General features: G+C 43.5%; 1 protein-coding gene across 1 annotated transcript in view; it reads left to right on the top strand.

Annotated features, from left to right (window-relative positions):
• MCCC2 (methylcrotonyl-CoA carboxylase subunit 2) overlaps positions 1-16709 on the top strand; it is a 70524-nt gene extending 53815 nt beyond the window's left edge. The window contains exons 15-17 of the mRNA XM_090038143.1: positions 630-744; positions 2807-2892; positions 16261-16709. Of these exons, the coding sequence (XP_089894269.1) occupies positions 630-744; positions 2807-2892; positions 16261-16378 (319 nt within the window). The 3' untranslated portion in view covers positions 16379-16709. The remainder of the gene's footprint in view (positions 1-629; positions 745-2806; positions 2893-16260) is intronic.
• The last annotated feature ends 619 nt before the right edge of the window (positions 16710-17328 follow it).

Here is a 17328-nt window from a genome sequence, read left to right as displayed (position 1 = left end):
CTCAAAGTGTCTTTGGGTATGCACCAAAAAGGTTGTTTTTCTGCAAGCAGTTCATGTGGTGCTGAGTTGAGTGGGCAGGACATGTTTCTCAGGCAGTGTTCTTGGGATTACTGTGAAGGTGTAGATGCACTTGCAGAAACAGTGTGAGATCAGTTCTGTAACCCTTATTCACATGAGCAGTGCTTACTTGCAGTAAGGCTGTTCTCATGAGTAACCTCCATGGCATCTGCCCAAATGTTTCTTTTTTTTTTAGCTCTCCCCATGCTGTCTGTTCATACAATTCCAAAAGTATTTTCAACTGTTTACAAAAGTGAACAGGCACGTAACACACATTTGGGGGAAGGGGAGAACAGAAGACAAATATTTAAGAAATGGAAATGCTGCAGCCTTGAAAACAGAAACAGTGAAGCCGGATTTTCAAATCCTGTAAGATCACATTAGAGACAATAGCCTGATGTTCTAACTTAATTTACATTTTAGAAGTAAGTCACATAAATACAAATTACAGGATTGTCTACTTCAAACAAAACAAAGCAAATATATTTTTAGCTGGGTGGTGAGGACAGCTTTAATTTTTTGGTGAAGAGCTGAGATTTTTCTTTTATGTTAAACTTAATGTTATTTTTCAGCCCAAGATTTCTTTATATGTGGCCAAATGCCCGCATCTCAGTGATGGGAGGAGAACAAGCTGCAACTGTTCTGGCTACAATAGCCAAGGACCAAAAAGCCAGAGAAGGGAAACAGGTAGTTCCTTTTTCCTCCCTTTTGCTCTCATCTGATCCAAGCAAATAAGAGTAGAGACTCCTGGCTGACCACTGACATTCCTGATGCAGTATTCCTATCTAATCTCCCACTGTACATTTTAGCACCCTTTTGAGCTGGTTGAGTAGGACACTAACATTCCAAGGCAGTTCCCTGTGATTACAAACTGTGTCAGAGAGTGTTATGGACAACGTGTTGCCTGCAAGCTGTGTGTGGAAACCATATGTGTAAGGTTTCTGCTATTGCTGCTCAGTGCACTGGCAGCTATGTGGTAGTTACGAAATTCTACTGCTTACCTCTTCCAGACACCGAAATCATTGATGACCTGGCTTGTTTCCAGTGGACTAGCATATGGTCCTTTGATTAAAAAACAAATTTTTCAGATTTCGTTTCTCCTTGTGCTGCTCTAAGGAACCAATTGTCAGCCCAGCCTAGGTTGAGCAACTGAGGATTCCCATGAAAAAGGAGATTAAGGAGAAATATCAGAGAAGAAAGTGTTTTTCCAATTATATTTTCAGTAGGAAGCTTGAGGGAAGCTCAGTCAAATTATTCAACTGCTTAGTGTTCTGAAATGTCTAATTGACAGTGTGTTCAGAAGCTTAAAGAAGGCATTGACTAACTTCACCGTTGTCATTTAAAATGTATGGTATTTCAGGAAGCCTGTGATTATTTTGATATGTTAAATGGTGCAAAGGAACTGGAAATTAGCATTTTCTACTATGTTTCTAAATGATATATTTCATAGCTATATCAGGATGTCTTGATCAAAGCGTAAGGTTGTTCCAGTTGCCATGGAAACAGAATACATCCTTCGATGTAAATTATTTCAGCATATCCTACAGTAGCTGGGCTCTAAAAGGTAAAAACTTGTATTCATACAAATAGAAGCAGAAAGTGGGCATAGTAATGGGCAATGACCTATGAAAGGGGAACAGGTCTTTCTGAAGTAATTCATTCTGAAAGCTGCTAGATTCAGCCTTGCCCTCAAGTACATGTGGAGTGAACTTTGGATGTACTAGGTCCAAGGAAATGAAATATGGAAAGTAGTGCATAGAAAAAGGCTCGGCGTATTACTACAACCATAGGTGTGTATAAGTTTTTGAAAAAGCACTGGCTGGTCCAGCATAGAATTTAAATATATATTTAACTTTAATAGAAGTAAATGGAACTGTGCTGATTTATTTCAACTAAGAATTTTGCTCAATATTTACATGTAAAGAATGCTACCAACCCCCTGCAAGCTGGTGACATCTTCCTGTGTGCTTTTAGCCCTTTACACTAAGTAAAAGGTCTAGAGTAAGACGTATAGTTTTAAAAATACCCATATTGGGTTAGATGAGGATTTCCCCACAACAGGTTCTACAGATAGCAAAGCAAAACCTAGTCTTATACAGCATTTTCATCAGTAGCTCTCAAAAATTTGACAGATGAGGCCTAGATCATTACCTCCACTTTACAAATGGGAAAATGCAGGCACAGATGGAAGTGGCTTATCCAGTATAACCTACCAGGCCTGTGGCAGAACTGGGAGTAAACCCCAGGGTTCCTGAGCTGCTTCCTTGTAAGGCTCTCCTTACAGATTCTAATATATGTTGGAAACTGGCATATAGGGACCTGGTGTGGAAGCTGCTGTAAACCTGCCCAATAAGGAGATCCAGTGCTTGGATGATTTTGACACATCAATGATTTTAAAATAGCTAATATCAAATTATAGCATTTACCAAACTCTTAGGTATACTGTGGATGATGAGAAACTGGAAATGTAAATTTTATTCAGAACTTTTGTATACCTTACAATATAATTGTTTACCCTCTGGTACCCTCAACAGAGAAAGGGTGCATATTTAATTTTAATTCCCATCCAAAAGTGCTAAACTGAGAAAAGTATGTAAAGTAGGGAGCAAAATTAATTGAGATGGTTTGATGGGTTACTTCTTGCCTTGTACTTTAGGTGAGGGTATGAAGTCTTTCTGTGGGGAAAAAAAACATTTTGAAGAATTTCTTTACATAGTCATGGTTCAAATAGTCTCTCTGTTCTTTACAGTTATCTGAAGCAGATGAAGCAGCCTTGAAGGAGCCAATCATCAGTAGATTTGAGGCAGAAGGAAACCCTTATTATTCCAGTGCAAGGTAAAAAATACATTACTGTTCCCTAGACTTGATGGTGTAGCTGCAGTGGCCATCTACAATTTCTAGAACTTGATTCTTAACTCTAGACCAGGGGTTCTCAATCCCCAGACCATGGCCCAGTGCGGCCGCGGTGGGCTGGCTGCCAGTCTGTAGCATGGTTGGCTTTTGGACCGGAAGTGGCTGCAGACCCCCAAACTGTGGCCCCCAGAGCTGAGCGGAGAGGCTACGGCTACATCCGCAAGGCCCATGGCAGTGCAGGGTTTGGCCCACGCCTGTGCTGCGGGGGTGGGGGTATCCTTACCTGTCTTCCAGCTGGAAATTCCGGCCATGGTTGGCTGTGACTGCTGGGCTGTGGTTTGCCGGGCCGCGGCCACTTCCAGTCTGTAGTTTGCAAGGCTGCTTTATAAAAACTTTGGGAACCCCTACTTTAGACTACAGAAGTCTGGAACAAAGAATTTGTTCATTGTGTGAGGGTACCGTACACTACATTAAACACAATTCAGATCATCACTCTATCCATCACGTCTCTGAATGCTTCTGGTATCTAACACTTCAATGGTAGGTGAACATTTTATAGAACATGACAAACCAATTGTGTAATATTATGCACATGGGGATGTGGGAGATGGGTAGATTCTTTACTAACTCCTGTAGATGAACCTCATACCTTTGGATAGATGCTATTGCATTTCTCTATATGGTTTTAATTTATATAGGTCAGTGGTTAGACTCGGAGCACTCCTCAAAAAAATTCTAGCTCTTAACTTCCACTTGTGTTTTGTCTACAGAAAAATGATGGAGTAATTCTTCCGTTGCAAAGAACTCGGAAGCCCACAATTAGTCAGAATGTTTTTGACACTGTGGATTCCTGTTTGAAAGTTTTGGGTTTATCTTGTGAATCATGTCTTTTGCTAATATTTGGCAGCATTGTTAAAAGGGTCTCTTGGCCACAGCACTGTGGTTGAGAGTCGCTGATATAGTTACTTAAAACAGGCTCGTTGCCACCATATCCGATCAGTTTCCAGTAGCATGGTGAGCAATGTGACTAACGTCTGTCATGTGTTCATTATCTCATTTTCTCCCCAGGGGGAGAAGTATATGAAAGTATTGGTGTCTTCTTTTTTCGGAGTATCTTTTCATTTTCTATTTCCTTTTTAATAGGTCCTTCTGATAGAAGGCAAGGACAAAGGAAAGAAGGCACTTTGGGTGCCTTGGTGCAGAAGATGTGGCAGTGTAGAGAGTGCAGGACAGGTCTGATGTGCTTGTGGCTGCTTGTGCTACTAAGTAGATTTGGTGCTGTATTATGTATGTATTTGCCATTTGCCTGTCAAGAATGATGGGGGGAAAGCCCACTCCCCCTTTACCTCCTGCTTCTTGGGGTCCAGGCCCACTCTCTCCCTCCCACAGTGGCAGGGGAAGGGAGGAGTAGGTCCAGGGTTGATGCAGGCAGGTACTGGGCCCAAGGGTAGGGAGAAGCTGGCCTGCTGCAACAGGGGAAGCAGCGGGCTCAGGCCGACCCAGCACCAGCAAGGGAGCGGGAGGAGCAAGATTGGAGCTGATGGGGAGTAGGGATGTGAGGAGTGAGCCTGAGAGGGGGAAGAGGCTTGCTTCTCCCCTCCCTCAGCTGCTGCCGTGTCAGGCTGGGCCTACTGCTTCCCCCCACCACCATGGTGGGCCCGCTTCTCCCCTGGGTTGGGCTCGGCTCCCCCCCGCATGGAGCCCTGGCCCTCTCCTCCCCTCCCCCTGCTGCTGCCATGTTGGGCTGGGCATGCTGCTCCCCCTCCGCCTACCATTGGAGCAGGCTGGCTTCTCCACTCCCTGTCAAGCTCAACCCTCCCCCACACTCCATGCATCAGATCCAGGCCCAGGCCTGCTTCTCCTCCCACCCCTCCATGCTGGGCCCACACCTGCTTCCCCCTTCCGCTTGGGGTCTGGGACTGCTCCCCTGTTCCCCACCACAGCAGCAGGGGGAGCGCAGGAGCATGCACAGGCCCTCTCCTTCCTTCCCTTCCCTGCTGCTGCAGCCAGCCCTGCAGGCAGCGATGATGGAAGGGGGGGAGATTTCATAGATTTCATAGACATTAGGACTAGAAGGGACCTCGGGAGATGGAGTCCAGCCCCCTGCCCAAAGAGCAGGAAGTCAGCTGGGGTCGTAGGATCCCAGCAAGATAAGCATCCAATTTACTCCTGAAGGTGTTCAATGTAGGTGCTTGAACCACCTCCGCTGGCAGACTGTTCCAGACCTTGGGGGCTCAGACAGTAAAGAAATTCTTCCTTATGTCCAGCCTGAAACGGTCTTGCAGGAGTTTGTGACTGTTCGACCTCGTCATCCCATGGGGCGCTCTGGTGAACAGATGTTCCCCCAGATCCTGGTGGTCACCCCTGATAAACTTATAGGTGGCCATCAGATCACCCCTGAGCCTGCGCTTTTCCAGGCTAAAGAGTCCCATGGCTCTCAGCCTGTCATCGTAAGATCTGTTTTCCTGACCTCTGATCATGCGCGTGGCTCTCCTCTGGACTCTCTCAGGCTTCTCCACATCCTTTTTGAATTGTGGAGCCCAAAACTGGACGCAGTACTCTAGCTGCAGCCTCCCAAGGCCGAGTACAAGGGGAGGATGACATCCCGGGATTCGCTCGAGAAGCATCTATGGATGCAAGCCAGCGTTTTGGTCGCTTTACTAGCCGCAGCATCGCACTGCAGGCTCATGTTCATCTTGTGGTCAATGATGACCCCCAAGTCTCTTTCTTCTGTAGTGCTAACCAACGTAGCACTGCCGAGCCTATAAGGGTGCTGCAGGTTTTTCCTCCCAAGGTGGAGAACCTTGCATCTTTCGGTGTTAAACGCCATGAGGTTCTCGTCTGCCCATTTGCTGAGCTTGTCCAGGTCAGCCTGGATCACCCGCCTGTCCTCTGGCGTGGATGCTTTGCCCCAAAGTTTGGTGTCATCGGCGAACTTGGCCAGTCCACTCCTGACTCCAATGTCCACATCGTTAATGAAGATGTTGAACAGGATGGGTCCCAGGACAGAGCCTTGAGGGACCCCACTGGTCACAGGGCACCACAATGAGTGACTGCCATCAATCACAACCCTCTGGGTCCAACCACGGAGCCAATTTCCCAGCCAGCGGATTGTGGTGGAGCCAAGGCCACAACTGGGCAGTTTGGCCAAGAGGTGATCATGGGATACCAGATCAAAAGCTTTTTTGAAGTCAAGATATATGACATCAACCTCTTCTCCTTTGTCCAGGTGATAGGTCACCTGGTCATAGAAGGAAATGAGATTGGTCAAACAAGACCTACCCGCAACAAACCCGTGCTGGCTATCCCTTAGGATGTTAGCCTGGGCCAGTCCCTCAAGGATGGCCTCCTTAATAAACTTTTCTAAGATCTTCCCCAGGATAGAGGTCAGGCTAATGGGCCTGTAGTTAGCCGGATCCACTCTCCTCCCTTTTTTGAAGATCGGCACCACATTGGCCTTCTTCCAGTCTTCGGGCACTACACCAGAGCGCCAGGAGTTTTCAAAGATCCGTGCCAGGGGCTGGGCTATGACGCTCACCAGCTCCTTGAGTACCCTGGGGTGCAGATTGCCAGGGCCAGCTGACTTGAAGGTATCCAGCTTCTCAAGGTGTTCCTTCACAAGGTCAGCATTTATGGAGGGTAGGGGATCCCCCTCACCCAGATTTCCCTGTCCCATAGCAGGCATGGGCATCCCATGTGACTGATGAAAGACTGACGCAAAGTACCTATTTAATAGGTTGGCTTTTTCCTGGGTGTCAGTTGTCAGTTGCCCCATCTGATTTAGCGGGGTCCAACATTGCCCTTGCTTTTCCTCTGGCTCCCCACATATCTGAAAAAGGACTTTTTGTTGTCCTTGATGCCTGAAGCTAGTTGGAGTTCAGTTGCAGCCTTGGCTTTCCTGGTTTGCTCCCTGCAGGACCGGACCAGTGCAGAATAATCCTCCTTGGAGGTGAATCCCGTCCTCCATCCTTTGTAGGCTTTCCTTTTTAGCCACAGTAGGTCCGCTAGGTCCCTGGAGAGCCAGGGGGGCTGCTGTGCCTTCTTGCTGCCTTTCCTCCATGTTGGGTTAGATTTAGCTTGTGAATTGAGGATCGCTTCCTTGAGAAGCAACCACTCTTCTTGAACTCCCATCTCCCTGGGGTCACGGTCCCTAAGGGCCTGACCGACAAGCCTCTTGAGCTTGTCAAAGTCGGCTTTTCTGAAGTCAAGGACTTCTGTGTTGCTGACTGACTTGCCAGCTTTACGGCGGATGGTGAAGGTGATCAGCTCGTGGTCGCTGTCACCCAGCTTCCCATTGAGCACTAGGTCGCCGATTAGGTCGTCCCCCGTAGCCAGTACCAGGTCGAGCAGCGCTTTGCCTCTCATTGGCCCATAGACTTCTTGAGTCAGGTAGAGGTCATCCACGCACGAGAGAAAGCTTTGTGGCCGCTCGGATTTTGCTGAGTGGTCTTCCCAGGAGATGTCCAGGTAATTGAAGTCACCCATGACAACCAGGGTCCTGGAGCAAGTGGCCTCGGTCAGTTCCCGGGCGAACTCCTGGTCAAGCTCAGGACTTTGAGCGGGAGGTCTGTAGTAGACTCCCACCGTTGTGTCCCCTGTGCCATATTCCCCACGAATTTTTACCCAGAGGGTCTCTAGCTGTCCATGCCGGTCGCCAACATCAGCTTGCAGGGACACGTAGCTTTCCTTGATATAGAGAGCTACACCCCTGCCCCTTTTGTCAACACGATCCCTCCTGTACAGGGTATAGCCCTCTATACCCGTGGTCCAGTCCCACCAGGTCTCCGTTTATCCCAATGACATCATATTTCTTTGCACTGAGCAGGAGGACAAGCTCGTCCTGCTTGTTGCCCAGGTTCCTGGTATTAGTGTACAGGCAGACAAGTGGGCCCTTGGCCCCCCAGTGGCCTTGGCCACCCGCGGCATCCCAGCCCTGCTCCCCCATTGCGCCCCCGCTGCTGTTACCTCCAAGGAGCAAGGGCAGGAGTGAGCCCAGCTCTGGTGGCCTCGCCCTCCCCCCCTCCCCGCTCCATCGTCGCCACCTACAGAGAGTAGGGTGGGGGGACAAGGCCAGTGCTGCTGGCCTCACCCTCCTGTTCCATCCACTCCATTGCTGCTGCCTCCAGGGAGCAGGGAGCGAGGCCAGCTGCCTCCCCCGCTCTGTTCCCTGTGTCCCCACCATCATGGTGGGCTGCCATTTGTCTGAATGCTTCTTTGCGCTTTGGCTGTGTGTCAGCCAATCAGAGCATGAATAAAGTGTTACAGATGGGCAGACAGACAGAGACTTAGGCTTCTATAATACTAGAATGGAGTTTCATTAAGTATTGAAAGCATCTTGCTCAGATGCATCAAAATGATAGTCCAGCCAGGAGGTAACAAAGGTGTAGATAATTGTGCGTTACTCTGAATGCTGCTTAGCATCAGGAGGGAATCCAAAAATACCAGGCTATGGACTGAGTTGACCAATTGTGATTGCATTTTTTCAACAAGAGGGGGGGACTGTTCTATAATGGCAGACTCTTCAAAATGTTTTTCTCTGCCAGCTACCATGATCTCTGTCTTATTTGGGTTCACTTTTAGACAAGAGTGCATCAGCCAAGAGCTGATCTTGTCCAAATAGATGCAAGAGGTAAGATGCAAAATTTAATTTCAGTAGAACTTTGCAAACGGATGGTTCTTGTGGCAAAAGTGTTGTTTCTCATAACTTTAAGATTCGAGAAAGCACTCACACTTTTTAATCCATTACCCTGGATTTCTACATATGTTTCAACTCTTTGGTGAAACAGTAGCATCCTCTGGTCAAGACAGCATAACCTGACTGTGAAGATGAGAGTTTGTGAATTTGCTGAGGGCACATCTACCTGTGGCAAACAGCTGTGTGGCATGGTGGAGGTAGCCATCTGATTGCTGTGGCTTTGGTTTTAAATGGCTCAAAGATTGGACACTTAAGTCATCTCAAGACCCATCCATGAGCCATTGGGTTATTTTGATAGCAGTCTTCACTTAGAAGGAAAGATTCCTTCCCTGAATAATGTGCTATACATTTTGGACAAAAGTGGTACAAGTTGTTCAATTCTTTTTCGTAGGCTGGGTAGGGCATGGATAAAATTAACAAATCTTGAGTTGTGGCTTCAGGATTTTCAGGACTTCTTGCGAAGCAGATGTACCAGACTTGGGGAAAGTAGATGGTAGTTGGTTGGCTGAGGTAGGCAGAGTGAATTTGTTCTGTCTGACAAGCCTTCCTGAATGTGTATGATCTTTTTGATAGAGCTGGATGACAACTTTTTGCGGCCTTTGGTGCTCAGTTTTGTTGGCACTCAGGACTGAGGAAGCACTTATGACCCTGGGCAGACTCTTTGGATCAGATCTGGATGTTTCAGTAGAGGCAGCTAAGAAATTTGCTTTGCTTGTCATACAGTATTTTGTGATAAAACATGGCCTTAAGGCAGAGACCAACATTTTTGGCAGGCACGCCACAAATTAGCTCTGCACCCTCCCCAGGCATCACTAATATTCCCTTCCCCTACCAGATCTGCTGCTCTGTTTTCTGCTTCCTGCCTGAACACTGCTGCCTGTTCCTTCCCTGATCTGTCACATGCCACATACATGGAAACTGCCCCTGTCACTTGTGGCATGTGTTTCCACAGATTAGCCACCCCTGCTTTAAGGTGTTGTTTTTGCTTTTGTCAACAATAAGGTATTAAAGGTATCACTGAACTCTTTTATAATTCATTTAATCTGCTGAGGTCTGTAAAATCCATGTTAATTTTGACTCTGCACTGTACTAAATGAACTGTTGTCCAGCATTTCTTTTGTCTCATAAAGGAGTAAAATTCTGCAGCTGTAATCCCTTGGATGGATCTCTGCACCAGAGTAGAGCCCTACTGAAAACGGTGAAAATCTGTGTAGGCTTAAGCTGCACCTGAAATGATCCATACACATGATGACACAGGGCCTTGTAGCCCTGTTCCCCTACCAGTAGTGGCAAGGGCAGCATCAGCTTCACACAGCCCTAGGGTGATGATATGTTCTGGGTTGGCCAGGACAGTCCTAGATTTTGGAGGCTGGACCTGGCAAGCTGGTGAAAATTAAAATGAGTAGCCCAGGTGCAGGATGCACCAATCATTAACAGGCCATTGACTTTCTGCAGCAGTGGGGGCAAGGGAGGGGAAAGGGCAGGCGGGCAGCGTCCTGGGTTTCACGTTGTCCCATATAGTCACCTTACACAGGCCCCATTGGAGTTAGGATTCTGTTGCAGAAGCTGGCGTAGTTTTCACCTCTTGAAGCTACTGATTCAGGTGTCTGCAGAGTCAACATATTGGTCATACTTAGTTAATATTTCAGATTTTTCTTTGCAACCATGATGAGTAGAAATGTTTTTTCCTTTAAACAAAAGAAAATTTGCCTGTCTTGAGATTCAAGTGCTTGTGTTCTGTGTGCAGTCCTGAACTCCCACACTGGCTCTGCTTTAGGGAAAATACCTTTAACCTGTTTGTAAAGCACGATGCAAATTTATATTTACATAACTTTAACAGTTATGAAACCAAGTATCATTTAGAGAACTACTGCCTATGGTAAAAGTTACTTATGGTAAAGACCACACTGTACATTAATAGTAAGTCTCTCTCTTCTACAGTCCCCTAGAATATGTTTAGAATTATTTAACAACAGACAGTCTGTCAGCAAAGGTAAATTTGTATTGATTCCTCTGCTAATGTGATCAACTCAGTTCATTAGAGCATGTTAACAAGTGTATGCTTAAATCCAGGATTTTGTTACTTTTAGTTTCTGTCCATTTGTCAATTCCTGGTAATAATGCAGATATGCAATCTTTTTTCTGTCTCTGTATTTTCTCCTGTGGAGTTTGTCCGTTCCTTTATGAATATCATAAACTATTACAAATACATACTCAAACTGTTAAAAATAGTGACTTGCACTTTTTATGTCTTAGTTGATTGACAGCTTTATAGGATTTTCCCTACATTTAGGCAGGGACTGTGGATCACATTTAAAAATGGCATAAATCAGTGTGGCTCTATTTTAGAGTGACTCCAGTTGGTTCTGACTGAGCATCTGGCCTTGCACCACTGACACAAAGCTTCTTAGTTTTCCCTCTGGCAAAGAGGAAAAATAAATATCTTTCATCTTTTATAACTGAATCAGATTGCAAGCTGAAGAATTTTCTGCTGAGCTAATAACATTAAAAACTTCTAGTCACACTGTCAGTATTAAGACTGAATTTTTAACTTTGGGGAGAAACAAGCTCTTTGATTTTTCTTTATTTGTTCGATTTTGACACATCTACTGAAAACTCCTTCATAGTCTCTTTGTACCAAAGGCTGAAAATAATTGGATTTATTAAATACACAGCACATGTACACTTGTGATGTAAATACAGCTCTTCCTCCCTGAAAGCAGCCAACAGGGCATTGCTAATATGTAGAATAATAGGTTCATTATTTCTAAGCCTCTGAATCTAAAACATAGACTTTTAAAAATGAAGGGCCCTACATTTTTAATAATGTCTATTAAATTGGGGTGACTCCAGTATTTTGGATACTCAGTTGGAGACGGTTTAATAAACCATTCCAAAAATCGGACTCCTTCGGCCTGGGGACCTAAAACTAACTAGTAATTTTGAAAATAAAAGTCCCAATCCAATTAGGGACCTAAACAGTTACCCTAAGTTTACTAGGATCTGCTGAATATTCTTAACCTTCCTTTAATTCTTCAGCCAAAGGAGGATAGATTCACTGTTAATTATGTGGAGTCCCAAAATGAGCCATGAAATGAGACCTAAAATCAGTCCCAGGGCTGAGATATGATAATCAAAGTGCCTGAATTGTATGGTTTGGGAAACCTCAGCCCCAACTTATTGGCAGAGAAATGGTCATATTACTAGGTTCAGCTCATATTTCTGCCATGTTTCTATACTCACACCTGTCCCCACCAATCATATTGTTAATTTCTCTGTATGCCCAGGAAAATCTCAGAGCTTGTGGTATGGGATTTTAAATGTTAAATTTCATACCACTTCGGCAGTTTGGTGGCCTAGTCCATCAGTCACCAATAATACTCAGCGTTCTAAGTTCTGCAGAAATTGATGTCTCCCCAGAATGGAACTAGGAGTGCAGACATTTTTCAGCCAGTGTCGCGGTCTGCTTTCTGAGTGACATGTGCTGTTGTGCCTTGAGGATATGCACCAGCCCAAGTGTAAGGAGAATTTGCTGGTGGAGGAGTAATTCCTTCCTGTCCTAAGCATGTCAGTCAATGTTACCCTGTGTTGCTAGATGTTAAACATCAAGTCATCATGGTACCAGAACTGGACGCTGCTAACATGGACTTTCTCTTCATAAAATCATAGAAAATTAGAGTTGGAAGGGACTGCAGGAGGTCATCTAGTCCAACCCCCTGCCCAAAGCAGGACCATCCCCAGCTTGATCATTCCAGCCAGGGCTTTGTTGAGCTGAGCCTTAAAAACCTCTGTGGATGGAGATTCCACCACCTGCCTAGTGAGAGAATTTTTCCTGATATCTTATCTAAGCCTCCCTTGCTGCAACTTGAAACAATTGCTCCTTGTTCTGTTTTGAGCTAACTGAACTTCCAAAATGCCAGTGCAAAGGAGAAGAAGGGGTAGTAGACAGAGAGAAGATCTGAGTCCTTTGGATTATTTGAGGCCAGGTAGTATTTGATGATTCTCTTTTGTGCCATCCAGTTGACAAATAGAACCCTTTTGCTTGACTTCAGTGAGCTTTGGAGCAGACCCTTGAGCAATTAAAATGAAGGAGGATGGAAATGCTTTTCTGATCTTAAAATGGAAGCACATTTCTCTATTAACATTGCTTATGTAATTTTGCTTATAAGTTCTAACTCATATGTACAGGATGTCAATATTCTTCCCCTTAGTTGTGTTTTCTAATCAAACTTTAATCAGTTGTCTGATTAGAACTTTTCACACTGAGCAGTCTTAATTAACGAGAGTCATTAGCCAGCCCCCTTTTAAATGAGCTATATTAATCTGCTTACAGGTTTCTAAAAGGAGTTTAATCAGTTTACATTGTAACAAATTACATGAGCATTTTTTCTTTTCTAGGCTGTTCATTTCTTTTCCTCACAGATTCCCTGTTGTGAATGTTTTATGAGCATAGATGTGATTCATGTTCCAGCAATGGAGTTTTAATAGGTTATTTAATTATTAATGTTATGTCCCAATACAGAAGGTAGCTTTCTTTAAACAAAGAAGCAGAGGGCAGTGACGCCTTTGAGAAAGCAATCTTTACCTTATGGAGTGTAAAGTCTTCCAGGCTGTCAATAAAAGTCTTGCTTGTTATTACAAAAACAAAGAAATATTCTATTAAAAATGGTGTTTAAAGTTTTGAAACATTTTTATTGCAATGTTAGTTTTTTAGAAGGTTGCAGTGTTGAGCCTAATTGCATTGGGCCTGTGACACTTTCTTAATTTATGCCACAAAATACAGAGATCAGTTGCTCTGCAATGAAAATTGCTGAAGTGTATATTCTGTGGTGATAAAAATGTACATCTCCAACTATGATCCCACTGATATTTTCTTCTGTTAGCTTCTTGTGCACAGTTATGACACACTCATTATTCCCAGAGAACATAGAACTTGACCCCTCTCCCAGTAAAGTCAAAGGAAATTCTCCCACTGAATCCAGTGTGAATTAAAATTTGTCTGTTAGTTCTTCTGGACCAAAAGTTTTCTCATTATGCTCCTGGTTACTGGTTCTGTTCCAAGGCTTGAGAAGTGCTTATGAAGAAACTCATGTTCATTGGTATGATACTGTCACTATGATATTATCATTATCATACAACAAGAAGGTTACAGTGACTGACATGAATATTTGAACCTCTAGATCAGAAATTTGTTTAAGTGTATGCTTATTTTGAAGCATGTGTTTGAGTTCCAGCAGTTTCCAAAGAGCTTAAGTGTGTGCTTAAAGTTCACCCTATTCATACGTGTTTTCTTAAATCGGAGCTTAAGTGCCAACGGTTTGTACTGTGCTATCCAGGGCACCAGCACACAACCCATGCCCTGATCCTGCCATAGGGTCTTCTAGCAAAGTGAATATGGCTCTATGTAGGCATTAGTGTGCACCTGCTGGAAACTTTCATTGCCATATCAGAGTCTTTTAGCTCAGTAAAGGGAAAAAAAGGAGCACATGGGAGATCTCAGGGAAAGGAAAAGATTAGGTAAGAGATTTATTGGGGTTTGTTTTTATGTTTGTTTGTTTGTTTTTATAGAATTCATTTATTATTAGCATCATGAAGGAATGTAGTCCCTAGATGTCCTGTTTTTTACTGACCCAAGTTACAAAATAAAAATATAATTATATATTATCAAATGTTCTGTGATTTTATATTAATTACATTAATAGCAAATGCCAGAATAAGGTTGACTTACAAAATCGTGTCACATTTCTGTTGGCCACTAGAACGTCTGTTGGTAACCAGAACTCTAGTGTGTGTTCACATAATGTAAGAATTCTGCATTTTTTCATTCTTCACACACATTTTAAGATCTGTGCACTGACTGCATTGTTTGCTTTGTAATTAGGTTTTAAACAAATAATCTCTAAATAGGGAGCTGACAACTGGAAACTTTAGCTGGAAGGAAATTGTATTTTTGTTCTTGATTCAGAGTTAGCTACACATTCATGATCCTGTCACTGTTTTGAAACATACTAAAGTAGAACAGTTCTTTAAAGACACAAAATATAAATGTCAATCATGACAACTTTGTCATAATCTGAGAAAAGCTTGCAAAATAAGTCTCTTGCCTGGGGAATGGGGAAGAGAATCTTTATTTAAGGACTGCAGTATCTACAATATCTTTAACTGTTAAAAATTCACATTGATTTAAATGGGACTTGAGCTGCAGTAAGGGCTGCAGTACTTGGTTCCAAATAATTGCTGAAGGGAGTTAGCTGTGCAGGCAGAGGCATAAGTCTCCTCCAATGCCCTGGGCTTTGTTTACCACTGAAGTGGGAAGAAAGAGTCTTACCCGTGGGCAGCCTGCACTCTGTAATATATGGGGTTGCTGCAGCTGAGGAGCAGGCCTGGCAGAGGGCACCAGAATGCCCCCACCACCCTCAGCCTAGGATCCTTTGCTGCAGCAGGTGTACCCCTACTCTATTCAGCCATAGAAGGTGGGTAGTGTTGGCACTGGATTTACTCTTCCTACAAGCCATTTTTAAAGCAAATGTAGCAAATGCCATTCTCTAGCCATCAGGCAGCCCTACATATGTGGGTGGGGAGGAGAGGCAGTTGAGCTGAATGGTGACCCTCCCTTACATTTTTGCTGAGAGGGGCACAGCTGTGCCCAGTAGAATTTTGGTGGGAAGGAGTAAACAGGGCACCAGGGACCCCTGTGTTGCAGGGATAGTGCAGCTAGCTGCACAGACTCATTGTAGCTTTTGTGGCTGGGCACTGCAGGGTTGTGCCTGCAGTAGCAAAGGCTTCCATGAAAGTAGTGTTGGTGCCCTACTTGGCCTGTCCTAGTTGTGCTGCTCTGTACAGGTTTTAGGATGTTTAGGAGTTCTGGTGTGGAGTTCATTTGGTGCAGAATGAAGTTCTTGGGTCCTGATCCTGCAAGTACTCTCATGCTTAACATCAAAGGGACTGCTCACATACCATACATAAATGGTCATGAGACTGATGCCTTTTAGTTGTTTGGGATTTGAGGGTGTTTTTTTTTTGTCACTATAGTATATTTTTATAAATTCATTGCTTTCAGGGACTTTAAGGCAGGGATTGCTTCACATCTGTTAAGAATTGGACTTCAGTAAACATTAGTGCCGTCATTCTTGGCAGTAGATGAAAAGAAAAAATATTCTAGTACTTTTAATCCTTGTGCTTTTGTAACTTAAAAGAACTCAAATTGATACAAAGCTAGACCCAGTAACACTAACTAATGATAGTAGTTTACTTTTTAGAATATAAATGTGATATGGAGGGTGGGCAGATTTTTATACCATTAGTTGCTTTTCCACTTAAAAACAGATTATATTTTCTCTTGAATTTAGGAGGACATTAATACTGAGAATTTCAGGTAGAATAACCTCACTAGTTAACTAGGGAAGTTATCCTAATCACTTTGCCTAGAATTTCATGGTTGAATCTAGAAGTCAAATTATACAAATAAAGACTAAGCATTAAATGGTACTTTGCTACACTAGTGTAAATGCAAAATAGCTCCAAATCCTTGATCATAATTTGCCTTTTTTTTTTTTTTAATCCTCTATGGCCCAACAGAAGTAGTCTGTTCTTTGTGTCTGAATGGTCATTGGGTACAAAATGCTTTGTAATCTTCCTTTCATTCTTATTTGCAGGTTATGGGATGATGGAATTATTGACCCAGTTGATACAAGACTGGTTTTGGGTCTCAGTCTCAGTGCAGCACTAAATGCACCCACCAAGAAGACAGAATTTGGAGTTTTCCGGATGTAATTTAAGTGTGGAGATTTCTTAGAATTACCTGTGCACAATTTTTATTAAAGCTCAAGATCAAATAAACTGAGAAGTCCAGCTATATAAATTGATATAAAATATTTAATATACTTTTGATGGAGATAAATAAAAAAATATCATTAAACAAGTAGTTCATGCTGGGTTTTAGCATTTTAAATATAAAACAGAAACAGTATGTAATAGTGTTTGTATAATTCAATAGCTTCCATTTGGGTAAGTTGTAACTGTTGGCATTAAGTTAGATCTGTTTGTCAGAGAATCACTGGTATAATCTGTTAACTAATAAAACCAATCTTTAATATAAGTTTTACATCTAGTGATTTTCATCTGTTTTTTATTCTTTTTAAATCCACATTTTTTTATCCCCAAAATGGGGAATTAATTTTTACAGATAGCCACCACACATGCACATTCATCCATACAGGACCTTTTGCAAAGAGAACTACAGTAAAGACACTCTGTGGGTACAAAGCAGCAGGAAGTCACATATTTTGATCTCTTAATTGTCAGCATTTTGATCTTTTCTGGATTTCTTCCAAAAACCTCATTCCTCCTGTATTTTCCCTTGAAGTCAAAACAGCAGCGGATCTGATGGATACCAGCAAAGATGCATTAGGCTTCTCAGGAGACATGGAGGTGGTGCATAGAAGTCACTGGGAGCTGCTGATTGCTTAGCACTTCTAAAAACAGGGGTTACTTTCTCAGGTAGTTAGCCACCCTCCCTGGCAGTGCAAATCCTCCTGGGCAGCTGAGCCATGTAGATGCACATCAGTCTGGACAGCTGGATCAAAATGCTTCTCTTTGAATGCATCTACATGTGCATATTAATCTGATGTAATAAACTCTGGCACTTACTGTACCAAAGTTTATGGCTCCCAGGCACCACGTCTACTTGTGTGCCCAGGACTGCAGCATGCTATGCCAAGTTG

Source organism: Crocodylus siamensis, chromosome 3, assembly GCF_052110815.1.
Source record: "Crocodylus siamensis isolate JL-2025a chromosome 3, ASM5211081v1, whole genome shotgun sequence".
NCBI classification, from domain to species: domain Eukaryota; kingdom Metazoa; phylum Chordata; order Crocodylia; family Crocodylidae; genus Crocodylus; species Crocodylus siamensis.
Note: the sequence above shows the minus strand (reverse complement) of the source record. Positions and strands in the feature narration are given on the sequence as shown.